This window comes from Penicillium concentricum (genome assembly GCF_028827145.1).
Source record: "Penicillium concentricum strain IBT 3081 chromosome Unknown utg000001l_segment0_segment0, whole genome shotgun sequence".
Taxonomy (NCBI): domain Eukaryota; kingdom Fungi; phylum Ascomycota; class Eurotiomycetes; order Eurotiales; family Aspergillaceae; genus Penicillium; species Penicillium concentricum.
In genome coordinates, this window is record NW_026622754.1 from 9,061,604 (window position 1) to 9,081,568 (window position 19,965).

Genomic DNA, 19,965 nt, shown 5'->3' on the forward strand with positions numbered 1-19,965 from the left:
ACTATTTACATTCTTCTGTGCATCCTTTTCTTCCTCACCTATGTCTATGTATCTTAATGCGTGACCTTTTTCTTTTAAGGTGGGATCTTTCTGGCTAGTTGTTCAGGCCTCGTTCCTGTTCTGTTGCTAGTTCTCGGTCGATTTTCCAGGACCAGTAGGGTGGTCAGTACATTGATTTTGGCTTGAAACAGCAATAATATCTCATTGCCAGGCGAAGAACTGTATATCTAACTTGAACCCTGTAGTACATGCATTGTAACATGATTGACATTGCAATATCACAGGTTATACATGACATCAAAAGGCCATATAAGTGGCCGTCAATTCCCGTAGAAGATAAATTTGCTCTCATTGCAGGGTAGTCTGTATTTTCAAATGCTCGACCTTTACCAGGTCAGCCTCTCGATTCAAGCTCTCGATCTCAGCCGTGGCAAAAGGAATGCCCTCTGCCAACCGTTTCTCCTCAGTAATCATCTCGATCTCTCCAGGGAAGTAGATTCGATCCACACCACCCATCTTCTCCGAATCAACAACCCGCTGATATAGATAATCCATCCTTCCCTTGAACTCCTCGATAGTCATAAACAAATCTGGCTTAATAGCCACCAAGAAATGGCCGACATCAGCTGGCTTTGACGGATCATATGGGTTGGTAACATGTCCAGCAAAAGCAGACCCAGAAAGAACGCCGGAGAAAACGTCCATCATAACGGACAGGGCAGACCCCTTCGGCCCACCCATAGGTAGCATAACACCCTGCAAGGCCTCAGCTGGATCATCCGTCCGCGCCCCATCCTTATCAAGTGCCCAATCCGTCGGAATCTTCTCCCCGCGCCGAAGCGCCTTATAAATCTTCCCGCGGGCCGCAATGGAAGGCGCCATATCCAAGATAAATGGCCTTCCCTCTCCAGCCGGCGCTCCACACGCAATCGGCGACACGCCCATTAGTTTCTCTTTCCCGCCCCAGACTGGGAGCGCGGGCGAGCTATTCGTAAATACAAGGGACATCATATCGGCCTCCAGCGCCTGCTGCACTAGCCACGCGGACATGCCGAAGTGATTGGAGTGCTTGACGGAGACCATCCCGATGCCGAAGGTCTGGGCCATCGAGATGGCGAGACTCATTCCCTCGTGTGCGGCTACGAAACCGAACCCGTTGTGCGCGTCGACTTGTGCGACGGCTGGCGTCACTTGGCGGATTGTTGGGACTGCGCTTGGGTCAAGGGCGTTTTGTCGAATCCGTTCCATGTAGGAGGGGATCCGGTTGCTGCCGTGTGTGTCTACGCCGCGGAGATCGGCGGATACGAGACATTTGGAGACTATTTCAGCGTGTGCTAGTGAAGTGTTGTTTGCGATGAGGATTTGCTTGACGAAGTACTGGAGGTCTGCGGGGTTGATGTTGTGCATTTCTTGGGGTTGGTTGGGTTGGTCTGGCATTTTGGAGTTGATAATTTTTTTTCTAATATTTTACCAACAGATTTGGGGTAGTTTGTGGTTTTGACTGTCTTAAGTTCTGTTGTGATTTTATAGACGGATGCGTTGCGAAAGACGGGGCGGGGCCGCACATATATGCATTTCGGAGTATTCCGATTGAGGTTTTTGTTCTACAATATATGTTGGATGTATCAAGTCTGTAATATTATATATAACAATTCGGACATAACTAACTTTATATTTCCTAGCACTCTAAAAGACTATATATCTCTAAATAACAATATTAATGTTAAATTCGTATAATGTTACCTAGCACGGAGTAGAGATACCTATACTTAATCCTAGAATGTGTGGAGGTTGAAAATTGATGAAAATTCTTGAAGTCAAAGATGGAAAGTTGAACTACTAAGCTATATAGTCTCTTACTCCTACCTTTCAGACTGGGAGTCTCAGTTAAAGGCTCAAGCCCAGCTTGTCCACGATGCTGTAGTGGCCATGGAGCACATCGCCAATCATGGCTGGATGGTAGCCTCTGTGCTTGTATTTTTCAAGCTTTTCAACCTCATTGATCCAACTGTACTCGAAGGGATGGTTCTCTGCGTCTTCGCAGCGCGATATCGTGGAGGTGAAGCTTGATTGGGGAAGCGAACCCAGTTTAACCTTCCAAAAGCGACAGACAGATGGCAATGGAGTTGAATATTGAAAGGGGTTTGACAAGAATAGGATTGAGAGTAGCTATTCTGAGGTATTGGGCCATAATAATAGCAGCGGTTGGTTGTATATTGTGGAGAGGTTCCGTCTGTTAGAAACTAAACCCAATGAGATAAGATCCTCGCGAGTTTGGCCAGGCCATATTCCGTGAATCCACGAACGTCGTGGACCTAATATTGAGCTCGACTGTCTCAAGTTCAGCTGAGGTTCTCTTATGGACGGATGGGTGTGTTGCGAAACGACGTGGAACCGCACATATGCGGTGGGGAGTACAGTTCCATCTCGGAGTCGGATTATTGAGGCTTTTATTCTATAATGAATAGACATTGTTAGATGCATGAGGACTTGATAGTGTTATTCACATTGTAAGGGGAAATCACATAGGGGAGTTCATCTCGGTTAAGTGTATACCGAAAGCCGACCACCGAGACAGGGCTAAATAGCCCCGGAATTCTCGTGCTCATAGATTTATTTCTACATACACAATTCACTAAACTGCCCATTACAAATTTGTTAAAATGTCTCTTCCACAATCCGATCATATCGTGCGAGTCAAACTGATTGACACAACAACGTATCTGACTGGAATAGCCAAGGTCTTTGTCGAGCCCGTCGTCGCCGGCCACGAGACTTTCAACTTCAATGATTTGGCATTTCTCATTGAAAATGAGCGAACTGGCAAGAAGGTCATGTTTGATCTTGGCACACGCAAGGATTATTGGAATCTTGCACCAGCAGTGCAGCGGGTATTAGGCCTGGATAGTGCCATGACAGGAATGAAGGTTGACAAAGATGTTGCTCAAATTCTTGTTGAGGGAGGAGTCAGTCTTGATACAATTGGTATTCTGTTCTTTCGTTTGTGCTGAAAACAAAACATATTGGTCGTAGCTAATGTGAACAATCGAGTTGCAGACTCGTGTATTTGGTCGCACTACCATTATGATCACTGCGGTGACATGTCACCTTTTCCCCCTCGACTTTCATCACCGTTGGAGCCGGATTCACGAAAGCAGGCTTCCTCCCCGGCTACCCCGAGAACCCCGTCTCCCCCGTTCTCGCCTCGGATTTCGAAGGTAGAGAACTCATTGAGATGAGCTTTGAAAACGGCCTGGAAATTGGAGGCTTCAGAGCTCACGACTATTTCGGAGACGGTTCGCTCTATCTGCTTGACTCTCCTGGCCACTGTGCAGGCCACCTCTCTGCATTAGCTCGCACCACCTCGTCTTCAGCAGAAGGGGGCACCTCGTTCGTATTCTTGGGTGGAGATATCTGCCACTTTGCAGGTGATTTCAGGCCATCGTCTGAAAGGCCACTACCAGATCCCGCTCCCGAATCTATTCTTGCGAGACGTCATAATCCTATTCCATGTCCATGCTCCCTCACCAGACACCACCCGAATGCGGATGACGAAGAAGCGAGACGCACTACACCTTGGTATAAGATGGCTGGGGAGTTTCCAACTGCTTATCATGACATCGACGAGGCCAGGGAATCGGTCTCTAAGATGGGGGCTTTGGACCAGAATGACGATATTTTAGTTTGTCTGGCGCATGATGCTGTTCTACTTGATGTCATGCCGATATTCAACGAAGACCCTAAGAAAGATATTAATGGGTGGAGAGAAAGAGGCTTGAAGGATAAATGTCACTGGGGTTGGCTAAGAGAGATTCCTATTGATGGAAAGCCGGCACAGATTCCTCTAGTTGAGGGATTTTGGAGAGATGGGAAGCCTTGGGATTATATGTCATTCAAGAAAACATTGACGATACCTCTCTGATTATAATTCTCTCGAGGATTGTGACCTCTTTGAATGGAAGAATGTTGTTCTATTATGACATCATCCTCGGCTGTGGTAATGTGTATCTCGGCAAAACATCTCTCCGTTGTAAAACCTTTGCCGTTGGTATATCGAACAAATATGCAACGTAGGGCTCGTGCTGTGTGCATTAGATGCCACAGTCGTAAGGTATGTTTAATGTTATGAATTTTTCATATCAAGACTAATAGCGATGAAGATCCGTTGCGACCTAGAAGGTCGACCAAGTGGCGCCTGCAGCCGTTGCGAGCACCAAGGCCATACGTGTCAGTAAGGCTACCTGATATAGGTTCCTTGAATCCCACTGACATGACAGACCTCACGTTGGACCTCGAAAGCAACGGAAAGCCCTGCGCTCATCACTTTATTCGTCAGATACATGTCTTCTGTCGCCAAGTCGAACAGTACCGGCCGTGACACAGGAAAATACAGCACAGGAAGCCACACCCTCTCCCTTTCGTCCTCTTGGCCACCGAGATATAACCTGCTTGGGACCTGGCAATGCCAACGGCTCACAACAGGCGAATTGCATTGATGGAAGTCAGCACATTCTAGACATAAGTCAAGCTTGTCGCCTTCCATCCCCCGTCGTCGCCCAAGCACTTACGGATTTCTATTTCCGTGAACTTTTCTACTTTGTCCCAGTTCTCGATCGTGGGCAATCTGAGATAGAAACCTCAACTTTACTGCAGCAATGCTTGTATTTCGCGGGAAGTACCATGCGTCAAACAGCAGGGCCAGCTGAGTGGACCACATTTGCCATTTATGGGCGGATCAAAACATTGCTCTTTCTGCACCACGATCCAATTCCTTTGAACATGCTCAGCGCCCTTTGTATTCTCAGCACCTGGCTTCCATATTCCCCCGACGCGATAGTGCTGGACAACCCGTGGCAATGGACTGGTATGGCAATCCGACTCGCGATTCAGTTGCATTTGCATGAGAATGAGACATATAGCCGATTAGAGCATCCTGGAAGAGCACGCAGAATGTGGTGGTACCTCTTTATCAACGATACTATGCAGACGGCTTGCTGTGGGCGCCCTGGAATGTTCCCCTTGAAAACGTCTGTCCCACTGCCTGTTCCCAGTGACTTCAAAAATCCCGATCTCGGATCGCGCGTGTTCTGTCAGTTAGCATATCTCTGTACAGACCTTAGGAAAGTCCTGGACCTGGCCCGAGTTGATAAAACCACACCAGAGGAGGTGTATCCACTCCTGGAGACACTGGGACTACAGAGACAAGTGTGGCCCCTCGAAATGCAACTGTTCGACACTGGATCTAGACAACCCTACAGTCGCCCTGTTGTTGAGCTCCATATATTTTACCTGGTGACTGTTATTTTGACGTGCTTCCTTGGCCGCCAGCACAACCCCTCATTGTTCAAATACGCCTCAATGACTGCTTCGTCCTGTGTCTCTCGGCTGTATGAGGAGATTCTCTATCACGAGGATGTTCGATACCTACTACCAATTCATTCTTGGGCTAACCTCATAGCTGGAATCCCCCGAGCCTTCAGCGACAGCGAGACATTAAACCAAAACCGAGATGAGGAGCTCAGAATCAGCAAACAGGTGCTGGAAATTATGAGTGAGAAGCATACGTCCGCTGCTTTTGTACTCGACAAAATCAACAGTCTCAACAATATGCGCACAGATGCATTTGCCGCCCAAGCTGATAACACGTGGGGCACTCTTCCGGTTCCTGGGCAAATGCAGCTGGCTCAGCTCTTCCCTTTTCCCTTGAGCTTTTGTCCTATGCTTGGGCTGCTAAGAACTGCGGAAACTAGTGAAAACCAACCGCCGGATGCGCTTCTCAGTTTACCCATGGATAGCAGTGATTGGCCGATAGATTGGTCTTTCTTCTTATTTGATGGTCCCATGAGCTTTTGAAATCCCAAGAAAATGATGTTGGGGAGCAAAGAGAGGAGAAGGTTGTTGGATTCTATAAACGAACGGAAGCTATCTTTATATAGGGAGGAAGCCTACGACGACTTCTAGGGACCATCGCGAACGAGATTTCTGAGTAGTTGGAGAAACTAAGAAACTGCCTATGAAGTTTGATAGTAGTACATAAAAATAGTTGGCCGTTATATCTGTTTTAATAGACCGTTTGGTTGTCCTTTTGAGATGCCTGCCTAAATATTTCCTTAGGCATAAAATCTTTTTGAGACATTCCTTCCCTTTATTAGTGCTGTAGCTAGAATGACAATAAGGATTGGCCGCAAAATTAGGCGTTAGATTGTGTCATACAGAAGGTTCATAGGACTAGGTCCGCTAGGTTGCCAGATTGCATAGCTGGATTGTAGTGCATCTGTGTCTGAATTGTAGATTGATTAAGCATTTGGCTCTTCCACAATGTCACACTCCTTAGAGTACATTCCAAACAAGTCCACAAAGCTATGGCCTTCCGAGACCAGCCATCTCGCCCACTCATCCTCCATCGGAACAAAATCCTGAGGCATGAAGTCTTGTTGCACCCCTCCACTTTGCTTAATAAAATCCATGTGAGCACATGCAGCGGAAGGAAATGGGAAGAGTTCTTCTAGGCATTCACTCGGATCCTGCAGGATACCATCACCAGATAGCCCAATAGCGTCTGTTTCCAGAAGATATCGATCTGTTGAAGCTTTGACCTCTTTCTCCAGCCGTTGAATTTTAGCCAACACCATTGTAGCTCCGCCGTATTTACCTCTCATGATTTTCATTATGGACCGTAAGATATCAATTTCCTCCTTCCGGGTTGTCTTCTTCTGTGCAGACTGTGGCTGATAGTATATCTGTGGGAGCGATGCGATCATACAAAGAAATCCATGGATAGGGAGCAAAAAGCACGTCTGCTCTCTGTAATAAATCTCTTCATAGAGCTTAGCCATGCAAGATGCCGCAACAAGTGACCGCATTGTTGTACGGCTCTGTTGGTTGACTTCATTCTGGAGGAGCTGCAGCAAAATGATTGCTGCAAAATATTTGATGAATAGCTCAGATACTAGCCGACAGAAGTCGTTTCTATCACCTTCAGAATTATAAAGGCAAAGCTCGTCGGGGAGCTCGCGCACCCAGCTGCACAGTGCCTGAGTGAGCACGAAGACTTCGTGGAAGGCGACTGGCCGCCGTTCTAGGTGAAGCTCTCCAATTTCTCCAATAATGGTACATATCTTTGTTGCGTGTATAAAAACTTGGGCTTGCACGTTTGGTACCTCAAAATCTTCTAGTGTAGGTGATCTGACAGTGAGATATCTCGAGCTGAAGGATGGTGGACGACCCCAACAGGCAACTTGTAATTGCTCGCTGTTCTGCAAATCATAGAATGTTAATTAGAGCATCTTATTGTCGGAAGTTTGGGCGATCTTACATGAAGTTGCCAGAAAATCCGACGTAGGCAATGATTTTGGGGGTTATTGGTGTAGGTCGACTCTCGGTGAAGACCCATCTGGATGGCAAGCCTTGAAGCCACTCCTGTCCAGTACCAGGGCCCATCCAAACTAATCTTATCGGGTGGCTTCACACTCCAACACGATAGGAGACACATTGTCTTCAGAGTTGCGAGATTGTCGGGCTCAAAATTTAGGTAAATGAGGGTTTTTACCTTTTCATATAGTGAATGTGAAAGCTGGAGATTTGCTGGACCATGTCTCATTAAGCTCCCAGCAAGGCAAATCCCTTGCTGCAGGAGAACAGATGAGCCTGAATCTGCGATATCCTCACGGTTGATAACAGGGTAGTTGTGGAATACATGTTCAAAAAAGACATCAGTCAGTGCTCTTCGAAGAGGAGTGACGGGTAGTACTGCCGCTTCAGTCGCGACCAGAATTGCATTTGTGATGCTCCTCGAATGAGATAGCGATTCCTCCGATATTGTCGGCTGTGTCGGAATATCACAAGCCAGAACCGAATGATCTGCAATGAATCCCGGTTGCGGCTTGGATTGGCCTTGGTCTTGTTTTGTTGCTTCGCCGTTCTGTGGTGACAGAATTCGCGGAGACTTGGCATTTGGAGGTAAGTCCTCAGCATCCACAGATGAATTGACAGGACTTAAATATTGTGGTGCAGGGTCCTCTCTTGTCCGCTTCACTCGTTTGCGCAGGCCAGTGCGCCGTCTGCGACTGCGTTAATAACCTTTAGAAATATGCTCTAGTCTTCAAAACTAACATGCAAGATTGATTGAAGCGACGACAATTGCTGCACCCATCATTCTGGCTGCCTTCCAAGTCACATTTCACCTGGTTGCTTTTAGATTCCGGTCGTAGATGACATAAAGGGTCCATACCTTTCGTTCGTGGCAATGGACGCAAACAATATGAGCCCGATCCCGAGAAAACATAATGATTAAAGATGATTTCCTCGAGACATTCAGAAACAGAGCTTCTGATATAAATAGAATCTTAAGTCCCCCGCATTTTCAAATTCCTCGGCATCCCTGCGGCATCCCCAGGGAAACCCTAGGACCGCGAGGATCCGGGGAAACACGTAATATACATTACTTCTACTCTTGTGGCGTTAAATATCATACAGCCTGTTAAATTTGTACAGAGAGATTAGGGACTTTATAGCTTGTCAATATTTGAGATCAACTCCCTAGTGCTTAGAGCGTTATGAACAAATCTAGGTATAATTAATGGCCTCTATTTGTATTATTTTGGATTAGACCGTACGGTCAATTAATTCACCCGACGGATGAACTCGATATTTGGAGTCTCGGCAAAGTTGACGGCTAAACATCAGTTTGCCGATCACCGGCTATTTAATACTGCGTTTCAAATTGTGAACATAATATTTTCATTTCAAATTATTTCCGCTCACTCATTAACTATGGCGTCCAATTCCAACACCAACAGTGTCCAGTTGTCATTTCTCACAACGGGAACGGTGCGCATTAGACCTTCCATGCGCTCGCAACCAGTCAGCAAAATTGCGATTTTTCGACGTCTCCGATCACTTTTTGACAAGACATGGACCGAGCCATTGCCAGTTGGGGTATTCCTCATTCGCCACCCTGAAGGTCTCTTCCTCATGGACACAGGGCAATCTCCATGCTGCAACGACGCTGGATATTTCCCACGACTCGCTCTATTCAATGGCCTACTAAGCGAATTCACCATTGAACGACAAGACGGTGTCCTTGAGCAACTTCACAAGCTTGGAATCAAGGCAACCGACTTGAAAGCCGTGATTCTGAGTCACCTTCACAACGACCACGCGGGTGGATTAGAGGACCTGATTGCGGAAGCACCAGATCTACCTATCTATGTCAGTCGTGAGCACTGGAATGCTTTTGGGAAGCATCCTCTTTTTGCAAGCATGGAAGGAGCAACACCAAACCATTGGCCAAAGGACTTCTCACCAAAGATTGTGGACCTGCAGGACAGACCACTTGGACCCTGGAAACAGTCTTACCCTGTCACAGAAGATGGCAAAATTGTCATCGTTGATACGTCAGGACATGTTCCTGGGCATATCAGTCTGGTGATTTACGGCGACGGAGAAGATGGACAGAGTCATGTCACATACTTCCTCCCCGGGGACGCAACATACGGATTGGACCTTTTGGACAAGGAACAGCCAGATGGTATTAACGACGACCCTATGCGTGCTTACCAAACGTTGAAGACCATCAAGCAATTTGCCAAAGAGACTGATGTGGTTGTCTTGCCTAGTCATGACATCAACACACCTCGCTTGCTTGCTGAGCGAGTAGTCTACCGACCTCGTGAGAAAGAGTGATCCTGTTTCAATGTCATAAGATTGTGACATTCGAGAAGGAAAGCTATGTACTACTATGTATATAAAGATCGGGATAATTTTGTTTTTGAGTTTCTGTAACATCAGGTAGCCTTAATAATATCCGACTAATAGTTCCATCTTTGGATTATTACAATAGGCCGTACTCGTTCGAAATGTGCTCAGGGATAAGTCTTGAACACAGCTCTCCCCTAATATCAACCTAGTTCCAACAAGCTTCCCAGACGGCCTCAAGTTTTGCCTAGTCTTCGCTTATACGGGCAAGGTGAAGATTCTAAGAAGATGGGCCGTCAAGAAATGAGAGGGTAGAAAGAAGTATAGCGATGCCCGTAATAGGAGACCCAGGACAGCTCGACCAATCACGAATGTTGCCGAATATTCGGCTAAGTGTGCAGCAACCCCCCTAATTTGAAGACTCCAAAAGTCTCGGCAAAAGAGGAGCGAAAGGATTTGGAAAGGAACAAAACAAAGAGCGTGTGGCAGGTTTTTGAGTCGCGCCAACCTATGTACAAGCGTAGTACAACATCAGATTATTTCTCTCTTTTACAGCCATAATTTTATGAACTCGATATATGCCCTACTCCAAAACAACTATGATATCTAAATCGCTCGTACATCCTGTAGAGAAAGTCCAGCGCTATAAAAACCACCCTGTTATCATCTTTCTATCGCCCGAGTGAGCATAGATGTGAGGCCCACCAAAGCGCTATCATTCTATACTCTTTTGAATGAAAAAATAAATAAATAAAAGAATAGCTATGAGTTGTCCGAAACTGGGCCAATACTTTTGACCAATATTGTAAATCACACATAAAGCCAAGGAGAAACAGAGGTGTGTCGGCACAAAGACATTTTAAGGGGACCGAGTTATTTAAATCACTGAGTGATGACCTGCCCCCTACGGCGAAGTCACACCGGCATCGCCAGAATGACAATGAATGGAGAGATCAGAAAACCAAAGAACCATTTGTAACCACCCCGGCACCTGCTAGGTCCCATCCAGAGCTGAGATATTCGTTTTAAGCATCGGCACACATGCCTTGTACCGATATACCGAGAACCGTCGCTCTTCGGTATCTACCCCTTCTACCGCGAGATTCATCGCAGAGGATTGAATTTCGTTCCCTGAAAACATAAAAGAGCTTACTCGCTGTACTAATCCCGATTTCATATTAACACCAGTCGCAACTCAAATCTTCCAGTCCCAACCTGAATATTTCCACAAACATTACAATGGCCCAAGCCCCTTCTGAAAAAGTGCTACTGGGTGCCCAGATGTCGAAGGAATTCCTCGGCGAGGAGCTTTTATCCAATCTACGGAAGGATACCGTAAGTGATCAAGAGCTCTGCAATACTGAGAAAGGTGTAGCTCACATCAATTAGAGGAGCGATATCTTCACCCAAGCGAGTCAAGAGTATATCGCTGAAGTTTGCTTCTCGAGCTACGCGCGTCCCGGCTTGAAGTTCCGTGAACGGTCATTGATGAATATTGCCATGCTCACGGCTTTGAATAGAGGGCCTGAATTGCGCATTCATATCACCGCGGGACTTCACAATGGTCTGACCGAGGAGGAGATTTGTGAAGCCTGCAGACATGCTATGATCTATTGTGGTGTCCCTGCTGGAAGAGATGCACTTGCAATTGCGAGTGAAGTTGTCAATTCTCAAAAGAATCAAAGTAATGTGTAAATAAAGCCAGAAGAATAGCGATATTTGCTCGTTTGAGATGACTGGTATCTGATTTTTTCATTTCTCATAAGCAATATGACCAAACTCACAATTATGAACTTATGCTACTCAAACAATAACAGTTAGTTCTACACATTTTTCCTTTACGAAATTCTAACATTGTGGAGGTTAAATATGAGAATCTACATAGAGGTATATCATATACAAATTAGCTTCATTTCCACGATTGTAGCAAGCGCTACCATATAAGGTCTAAACTCAAATCTTAACTAGAGTCTAATCAAGACTTTCCCCGTGGTAACTCGGGTTTCCAAGTCTTTATGGGCCTGTTCTACTTCCTCCAAAGAATAGTAGTGGCCATGCTTTTGGACGTTCCACTTTCCAGTCCTCACCATATCAAGGGCCTCATTTCCATATCGCTCGAGTCTTTCCCTTGTAGCTATATAGTTTCGCAAGGTGGGTCGCATGACAGAGATGTTCTTTGTAGTCAATCTGTCAAGGGAAAATGGCGGTACTGGACCACCTAAAGAAACCAACTCCATTAGTTATGGATGAATCCCAGGGCCTTTGCTGTACCTACTAGCACTACCAATGAAAACAACTTTGCCAAATGTCTTGACTGCAGCAAGGCTGCCCTCCCAGGTATCCTTACCAACGCCATCGTACACCTTGCACTTAATTTTAGCCCAAATCACACATTTGAATCGTTCGACTTACCACATCAACACCTTCCCCGTTTGTCAACTCTCGCACCTTCTGGGCCCAGTCCACCTCCATCCGATAGTCAATCATATGACTTGCGCCATATTTCAGTGCCAGGTCACATTTCTCCCGTCCTCCGGCAGTTCCAATTACCACCGCGCCCCGTTCACGAAGAGCCTGGCAAAGCAACAGACCCACCCCTCCTGCGGCTGCATGAACAAGGACACTGTCACCAGCTTTGACCTTAAAACCCTCGTTGATCAGCGCCAACGCTGTCATACCAGCCAAAAACACACCCGCTGCGTCCTCATCCGCGATGCCTGATGGAACCTTGATAACTTGGGTGATCGGAACTGCCGTGTACTGTGCATAACCACCTTGAAAGATCCATACCACACGGTCGCCCTTTTGGATACCGAATGGGTTGCCCTCTGGCGCTGCCTCCACAAACCCAGAAGCCTCTTGGCCTAGGATCACATTCGACCCTTGGGAGCTGGGGTAGATACCGGTTCGAAAATACACGTCGGCAAACTTTATGCTGGCAAACGTGTTTCTCACAATGACGAAGCCATCCTTCAGTTCGGGAACTGGCACATCATCTGAGAATTCGAAACCCTCAGGTCCGCCGATCTTGGATAAAATGGTCGCCTTCATATGGGTAGGGGTCGTCATGGTGAAGATGCTGTGGTCAGGTTATTTTGCACGGGTTTAACTCTGATTTTATCCTCTTGGAAACTAGCTCTGAGTTTTATGCCGAAGTTGGGCCGAGGTCACTGTCATACGACCAATACCGACTGCCGAGTCACATCCAGCGGCAACATAGAGACGTGGCCAAATGCGGTATAGAGTTCAACGTAAGAGATGGTACGCTCGCACCGTCTTCCACATCGCAGCAGAATATGGGCGATGAGACAATCACAGGGCTTCTCTTAGCCTACGGTGCTGTGGATATGAATGCTCTAGATGCTAAAGGAGTAACAGCGCTCTGCTTAGCTGCAGGTACAAAACACACAGCTATAGCAGCACAGATTCTCCTAGAAGGTCATGTAGCCGTCAACGTGACCGCCCAACCTGGCAAGACAGCTCTTCATCATAGGGCGAGAACGGGAAACATATAGCTCGCATGTGTCCCGGACCTAGATCCCAACGTTTCCGACGACTACGGATTTCCACCCCTCGCCTACGCTGCTTACAACGGGGACCTACGTATGGTGGAACTCTTCCTTGCAAGTAAAGCCATACAAGTGAACGTGCAAAAAGCCCCTCCCTTGTTCTATGCTGCTATAAAAGGTCATGTGAAAGTTGTACGCCGGTTACCTTGCTTTACGATGGACATCAATCAGCAACTTTGGAACCGCTCGCCTGTCTGTGTTGCCTCCAGATGGGCTACCTAGAGGTAGACTTCCGCACCGGCCCACAAAGCCCAAAGCCCAACCCAACCCAACCCGTAAATGGGCTGGGCTTTGGGCCCGGTCCTCGGGCCCATCGATGGGCTATGGGCCCATAGTGAAATCCCATGGGGCTTTAATATGGGCCTATTAGCCCCCAAACAATACAGATATGCCAAGTTGAACCCCCTTTTTAGGTTATTTTAATTACACTTTGTTTAGCACCGTTCCTAAGCCTTATCCCTAATGTAATACGAGGGATCCTCGTATTTGATATGAGTAGGTTTTGGGCCGAGAGGTTTTGCGGAAGCATATATGGAAGCCGACTTGGAACGACAAGCCAGAAGGGTATGCACGATCTGAAAATGTCGCTAGCGATGACTGAAATTCCTGACTTAGACTACCTCTTCTTTTAAAATTCATAGACCAAAGGGACCAACTTCTGGTTCCTTGAACAAAAGCCATATCTCAAGTGGCTTGATGAGACGGACTCCTCTTTTTGTATACTTTGGATAAATAGAGGCGCTGCGACTGGAAAATCAGTGCTTGCCTCATTTGTCATTCAACATCTCTCCAGGGCTTGACCCAAGGGCTTTGCTGTCAAGAGTGACTGTGTTCTTTCCCATCTATGGATACACCCCGACGCCCAAACGGGCAGTAGCTTTCAAACTTATTCCCCTTAACTCTCTCTCTCTCTCTCTCCATCCCCAAAGTACTCCATCATCGTTCTTTGTAATCACACAATATGAATAACGATACTCAAACCGTTTTTTCCGAATTTTCGGATCCCTACCGACGGTCGTTGATTGATCGTATCTGTGTCGCTCTCGGCAACGACAAAATCCCACGCGTGAAGGCGCTGGGTCTATGGTTCACTGACACCAAGGCCCTGGAGGTCCTTGTAGACCACGCGCGAAACCCACACATGCTTATACACATCCTGGTTGGCTTCTCCCAATACAATTTTGCGAGCATTTGTGCGTATTCACGAGGTCTATCCTGCCCTTGTGTCATTGAAATAATATCTTTTATTCAATCAGGGGCCAGTGATAGACAAGCACCTCGCCCTAGCCAACCTAGGGGACCGGAAACCAGACCCGAGGTGGGCCCACGCGGCGAGAGGAGTGCCGCTGATATCTCGAGCCGACACCCTGAGTGTGGTGATCGTGGTAGATCTAGCTCTCTGGCACAAGCCAGTACCACCGCTCGCTTGCGGTCAGAGTCCAGAATCCCGGTAGCCCAGGGCAGAGGCCAGCGAAAGAAGATACCTGGTGACCCAGTGAGTTTGTCAGGAGTATTTATTATATAACACTGCTGACCTCTTCAGTTTCGAGACCGAGGAAAGCATTTGGGTGACAGTGACAGATCGTGAGGAGGCTAGATGCGTTCTGACCCGCCGTGGAGGACCATCGCTTGAGGTAGCCCATATTATATCGAACAGGATCAATTGGACCATGCGGGACGAGCATGCTGAAAACAGCGTCTGGAATTTTCTTCGCGCCTTCTGGTCCGAAGAAAAGGTCGATGCATGGGAGAAAGCCCTGATGCCAGGTGGTGTGCTAGTGAGCACTGAACGGCTATGCAACCTGATCACGCTGGATCTCACAGCTCACGATCAATGGGACCGCGGACTCATTGCATTCCGGCCAATTTCGGTCAACGAAGAAGAAACTGAAATGCAAATCGCATTTCACTGACTTCCTTTCCGAAGCGCCACCATCGCTAGGAATGACCGAATGCGACCTGCTGCAGTCCGAGACATGGATCTAGGAACTCCACCGTACAAGAGCCCCGGGCGATTTAATTACTTTTTCGATATGGAAACTTGGGAAGTAATTAGCTCAGGGCGTGTCTTCACGGTGAGAACCAACGACAAGGAGAAACAACCATTACCTTTGATGGAACTTTTGGAGCTGAGATGGCACCTCTCCCGCATTGCTGCGATGCAGGGAGCAGATCAGGATGATGACAGTGGTGACGATTCTGACGGTGGGTCCTTTTCAGTCCCAACGGGGTCGCGATCACTCGTCAAACGAGAGGGCATGCTTCGCGAGAACGTGCCTCCTCAATCTCCCACTCGGTCAGTCTCACCCAAAAAGTTGCAAACTTTGCCTTTTTAGGGAAATCTCAGTTCCTTAACCGAAGAAGGCGATTCGTGATTGTCTTTTTCTTTCCCTTGAAGGAGTGGCGAGCTTTGGCTTTGTCTTGCTCCTGAAGGGGTGATGAGATGGTCTATTCTTGAAAGGGTGATGAGCTTCCGCTCGTCTTGTCCTTCACGGAATCACTTGTTGTTAGTGTATTCTATAAATTATATCGAGGCAAAGATTTATCCCCGATAAAGGGGAATCGGCTAAACGGTAAACGGCTAAACGCGGTAGTACTATATCCACGGTAGCTCGGGACAAATATGGGGGATCTACCGACGCCGATGTACCGAGTACGGCATCTTGGTAACGTCACACGATAGTTTTGGCCTGATACGAAACGAAAAAGCAGACTTGAAAGAATAACTGCAGATATAAAGTAGCAATAATACTACCTGTCTATCAACGTGTTTTTGATTAGAGAGCCTTCGCTTTTTATCTCTTTCTATATATATCATGACGATCGATTCAGTCAACGGATTGCAGGGTGCTAATGAGGCCTACACCGTTTTAGAAGAGCCTCTTGGATCTACTCGTCATGTGAAAATAATCACCATCGGAGCGGGTGCAAGTGGTCTGAACATGATACGCACTCTTCGCAACACACTCCCAAACACCGAGAATGTCGTTTATGAAAAGAACCCGGATATAGGTGGTACTTGGTATGAAAATAAGTATCCGGGGTGCCAATGCGACATACCATCGCATAACTACCAATTTTCCTGGGCGCCGAACCCTCAGTGGACCAAGTTTTACTCAGAGGCCCCAGAAATCCACCGTTATTTCAAAGATTTGGCAACTCGAGAAAATCTTAATGATGTTATCAAGTTGCAGCATCAGGTCGAACATGCAGAATGGAATGAAGATGATGGCCTATGGCTAGTTCGTGTGAGAGACCTTACCACCGACATAGTCAAGACCGATTCAGCTCACTTTCTTTTGGATGCTTCGGGTATTCTCAAGTAAGTCATATATGGGTGTTCAATTTCTACATAAAAGGTCGCTAATCGGTATAAAGCAACTGGAAATGGCCCGATATTCCAGGTCTGCACACATTTAAAGGCGATCTAGTCCACAGTGCCAACTGGAAAGATGACTTTTCGTACAAAGGGAAGCGTGTGGCAGTGATAGGAAATGGGTCTTCTGGTGTACAGATCGTGCCTGCTATGCAACCAGGTATGGAACTTTTCGTAGCTTGCAAGATCAACTGCTTATTCACCTAGATGTGGCAAGCCTCATTCACTTTGTTCGATCGCCCATCTGGGTGGCACCTGCGGGCGTTGACAGAATGGCTGCAACTACAGCTGGCAAAGTCGTATCGGAACTAGAACTTGACGGAGATCGTTTTACGCCAGCTCAGATGAGCAAGTTCGAGACGGACAAAGAACTCTACACCAAATTCGTCAAAGCTACAGAGGAGGTGGTCAACAATAAGTTTTCCTATGTGAGTAAATATGCAGCAACTTCATGCGCCTGGATGACTACATAATACTAACACAACAAGCAGCTTGTTACTTCATCTCCAGCAGCTGAAGTTGTGAAAGAAAGCATGACCAAGTATATGACTGAAGCCTTGAAAGGCAACCAGGCGCTTATCAGCAAGTTGATACCTGATTTTCCATTTGGATGTCGACGCATTACACCAAGCTCAGCATACTTGGATGCCTTTCACAAAGATAACGTCCAAATCGTGACCGATGGCATTGCTAAAATCAATGAAAATGGTCTCGTAACAGAACAGGGAGAGATCATTGACGTTGATGCGATAGTCTGCGCTACTGGATTCAATGTTTCATTTTGCCCTCGATTTCCAATTCTTGGAAGAAAAGGCAATCTCCAGGATATATGGACTCGAGAACTGCCATCATCCTACATGTCTCTCGCAGTGCCCGGCATGCCAAACTACTTTAGTAAGTGGATATGATTTGAGAGAAGATTAGTGCTAATTTGTAAAGTGTTTCTGGGACCAAACGCACCTATCGGACATGGTAGTGTACTGACCATCACCGAGCAAGTGGGAAAGTATATCACTCGGATTATTCGCAAGTATCAGGAGGAAGGTATCAAATCGATAACTCCGAGACAGGATATCGTGGACGAATTTGCCGAGCACATTGCGGCTTTCATGCCTCGAACCGCTTGGGCGGGAAACTGTAGTTCATGGTTCAAGAACGGGAAAAGGGATGGCCCTATTACAGCTTTGCATCCGGGAAGTCGTATTCATTGGTTCCACATGCTGCAGAGCTTCCGGGGAGAGGACTTTGAATACACGCACTGGTCCAAGAACAGATTTCGATACCTGGGTAATGGGTTTTCTTCGTTGGAGGCCCCGGGAATGAACTCGACGTGGTACTTGGACGAGCCGGACAAAATGCTCTGAATGCGTTTCTGGTATTGTTCCGTGTCTTTTGCTAGCTTGAAGATGTTAGGCTGAAATTACATGATTTGGTATATCTATGTAGCTATAATGCTACGAGCCTTTCCATTTTCCATGTTCTCGAATAAATACCTTTCGATTCTTGTTTATCAAAAATGATTATCCTTCATAAATTTACACGTTGTATGTAGAAACGGTGTTTCATAGGGTTTGAATCTTCATCGTATTCTGCATTTGATTGCTAATAAGTTCCACCCTCCACATTATAGCACCGAGAAGCTAGAATGGCATCTTCAAAGACAACAAAAATGACATCGGAGTGTTATCTCAAATTTAACATCACTAATATTGTCAAGAACAGAGATCGCATAAGGGGCCAACTATTCTTGTGATATATATAGGTGAAAAGGGCTCCCATTCCAAATCCTATCATCTTCAAAGCTGTGCTGATAAAATCAAAGCGTATAACGGTATCCTTCCAGTCCTTCTAAAACCTTCCCCTTTTTATCGGCAGCTTGATTCTCACGGTGGAAGAATGCAGTGATAAAAAGCGTTATCAGGATACAGACTACCAAGCAGACAATAGAAGCATATAGCCCAGGGCGATATCCAGGATAGTCCTGCTCCCGAAACACCAATGACCCGAAAACTCCTCCAATAGCACCCATGCTGGTCTGAAGAGGAACAGCAATCTGCCTTTTGCTCGAGCCAACAATATTGTTTGACAGGAAGGCTAACACAGTTGGGATTGCGCAGTTGTTTCCGATAACCGCGAAATATATTCCAACCATTTTGCAGGCGGTGCTATTGCCCCAACCAATCATTATCATCCCGACACAGGTCAGAAGCATGAATCCAACGATGAAAGGACTTCGAGTGTGCACACGATCCGATATTATTCCCGCTGCAATGGCAAAGATGGCGGCTGCCAGGTAGGGTGGTGTAACCAGGATCTGACTGAGGGCCACGTTATACCCCAGGCCAGCAAGAATTGATGGAGTGAAGAAAGCCATAGTATAAGAGCCGGCTGTGGGGAAGAACAGAAGACTTGCCAGTACCCATACTTTCCAGTCTCGGAGGTCCTTAAGGGCTTTGCGGAATGTGATCTTGTCATCCAATTGTTCTCCACGGTCTTCTCGTAACCTTTCCTGAACAACGTGGAGATCACTTGCACTCAGCCATGAGGCTTTCTCGGGGAAATCTGACAAGAAAAGGAAAATGGGGATGGCCAGAAAAACAGTGATCGCCCCAGGAATAATGAAAATCCAATTCCATCCTCGTCTGCCGCCGAGTCCTTCAAGTGTACTAAGTCCGTAGGAGATAATGCCGTTGAAACCCGAGATCACGGATCCTGACATGTACCAAAGGGATAGTCTCTGCTGGGTTTCATATCGCTTGTACCACGAGGATATGAGGTAGATACATGCGGGCTGGCCTATATCAGTACTGGAAAGGTATTGTATGGTGACGGATACTGACATTGAAGCCCCCCTCAAAGAGGCCTAGGATAAGACGCAATCCAACCAGTTGCGAATATTGTGTCACAAACCCCATGCACATGGCGATTGTGCCCCATGAGACTATCAGGAAAGAAAGATAATATCGGGTTCCCACCCTCCGAACGATGAAATTGCTCGGCAGCTCGCTGATCAAATAAGGACCGAAGAACACCACAAGGGCAACAGAGTAGCGATTTCCAACCAAATTCAGGTCCTCGGCCATGCCGGCTACCTTTGCGGAGGAAATGTTGGTACGGTCAATCAGCGACAAAGCATAGAGAAGACAGAGCCAAGGCAGGAGCTGACGATCGATGCGGCGCACCAGCAACTTCTCATCTCTGGTAGAATCCCGAGATTCATCTTGAATATCTCGAAGCTCAATATGATCCACACTGGACTCCTCAACTGTTTTGGTTGGTGTAGTAGATCTTTTGAATTCTTTCGCCATAGTGGGCAGAGCAATC

At 46.8% G+C, this 19,965-nt stretch overlaps 11 protein-coding genes across 11 annotated transcripts; 7 read left to right on the plus strand and 4 right to left on the minus strand.

Annotated features, from left to right (window-relative positions):
• Positions 1-348: 348 nt before the first annotated feature.
• Positions 349-1,437, minus strand: N7517_003510 (Ldh family oxidoreductase; the record flags this gene model as incomplete). Its single annotated transcript, XM_056721240.1, has 1 exon — positions 349-1,437. One exon carries the CDS (start codon positions 1,435-1,437, stop codon positions 349-351), a length of 1,089 nt encoding a protein of 362 aa, XP_056585375.1.
• Positions 1,438-2,663: 1,226 nt separating this feature from the next.
• On the plus strand, positions 2,664-3,922 carry N7517_003511 (MBL fold metallo-hydrolase; the record flags this gene model as incomplete). Its single annotated transcript, XM_056721241.1, has 2 exons — positions 2,664-2,985; positions 3,159-3,922. 2 exons carry the CDS (start codon positions 2,664-2,666, stop codon positions 3,920-3,922), a joined length of 1,086 nt encoding a protein of 361 aa, XP_056585376.1.
• An 857-nt stretch (positions 3,923-4,779) lies between these two features.
• N7517_003512 (fungal specific transcription factor domain-containing protein) lies at positions 4,780-5,853 on the plus strand (the record flags this gene model as incomplete). Its single annotated transcript, XM_056721242.1, has 1 exon — positions 4,780-5,853. The coding sequence occupies one exon, from the start codon at positions 4,780-4,782 to the stop codon at positions 5,851-5,853; it is 1,074 nt and encodes a 357-aa protein (XP_056585377.1).
• A 443-nt stretch (positions 5,854-6,296) lies between these two features.
• N7517_003513 (fungal specific transcription factor domain-containing protein) lies at positions 6,297-8,228 on the minus strand (the record flags this gene model as incomplete). The annotated part of the gene is made up of 3 exons (XM_056721243.1): positions 6,297-7,256; positions 7,316-8,060; positions 8,113-8,228. The coding sequence occupies 3 exons, from the start codon at positions 8,226-8,228 to the stop codon at positions 6,297-6,299; spliced, it is 1,821 nt and encodes a 606-aa protein (XP_056585378.1).
• A 544-nt stretch (positions 8,229-8,772) lies between these two features.
• On the plus strand, positions 8,773-9,684 carry N7517_003514 (N-acyl homoserine lactonase family protein; the record flags this gene model as incomplete). The annotated part of the gene is made up of 1 exon (XM_056721244.1): positions 8,773-9,684. The coding sequence occupies one exon, from the start codon at positions 8,773-8,775 to the stop codon at positions 9,682-9,684; it is 912 nt and encodes a 303-aa protein (XP_056585379.1).
• A 1,251-nt stretch (positions 9,685-10,935) lies between these two features.
• N7517_003515 (Carboxymuconolactone decarboxylase) lies at positions 10,936-11,391 on the plus strand (the record flags this gene model as incomplete). Its single annotated transcript, XM_056721245.1, has 2 exons — positions 10,936-11,031; positions 11,086-11,391. The coding sequence occupies 2 exons, from the start codon at positions 10,936-10,938 to the stop codon at positions 11,389-11,391; spliced, it is 402 nt and encodes a 133-aa protein (XP_056585380.1).
• A 269-nt stretch (positions 11,392-11,660) lies between these two features.
• N7517_003516 (quinone oxidoreductase family protein) lies at positions 11,661-12,774 on the minus strand (the record flags this gene model as incomplete). Its single annotated transcript, XM_056721246.1, has 3 exons — positions 11,661-11,914; positions 11,972-12,059; positions 12,109-12,774. Coding segments are annotated over 3 exons (1,008 nt in total), but the record flags the coding sequence as incomplete, so codon positions are not given.
• A 1,452-nt stretch (positions 12,775-14,226) lies between these two features.
• N7517_003517 (HNH endonuclease signature motif containing protein) lies at positions 14,227-15,178 on the plus strand (the record flags this gene model as incomplete). Its single annotated transcript, XM_056721247.1, has 3 exons — positions 14,227-14,458; positions 14,522-14,760; positions 14,816-15,178. The coding sequence occupies 3 exons, from the start codon at positions 14,227-14,229 to the stop codon at positions 15,176-15,178; spliced, it is 834 nt and encodes a 277-aa protein (XP_056585382.1).
• A 120-nt stretch (positions 15,179-15,298) lies between these two features.
• N7517_003518 (uncharacterized protein) lies at positions 15,299-15,601 on the plus strand (the record flags this gene model as incomplete). The annotated part of the gene is made up of 1 exon (XM_056721248.1): positions 15,299-15,601. One exon carries the CDS (start codon positions 15,299-15,301, stop codon positions 15,599-15,601), a length of 303 nt encoding a protein of 100 aa, XP_056585383.1.
• Positions 15,602-16,081: 480 nt separating this feature from the next.
• On the plus strand, positions 16,082-18,005 carry N7517_003519 (flavin-containing monooxygenase; the record flags this gene model as incomplete). Its single annotated transcript, XM_056721249.1, has 5 exons — positions 16,082-16,587; positions 16,644-16,801; positions 16,849-17,069; positions 17,133-17,535; positions 17,581-18,005. The coding sequence occupies 5 exons, from the start codon at positions 16,082-16,084 to the stop codon at positions 18,003-18,005; spliced, it is 1,713 nt and encodes a 570-aa protein (XP_056585384.1).
• Positions 18,006-18,457: 452 nt separating this feature from the next.
• Positions 18,458-19,949, minus strand: N7517_003520 (Major facilitator superfamily domain general substrate transporter; the record flags this gene model as incomplete). Its single annotated transcript, XM_056721250.1, has 2 exons — positions 18,458-19,432; positions 19,482-19,949. 2 exons carry the CDS (start codon positions 19,947-19,949, stop codon positions 18,458-18,460), a joined length of 1,443 nt encoding a protein of 480 aa, XP_056585385.1.
• Between the last annotated feature and the right edge of the window lie 16 nt (positions 19,950-19,965).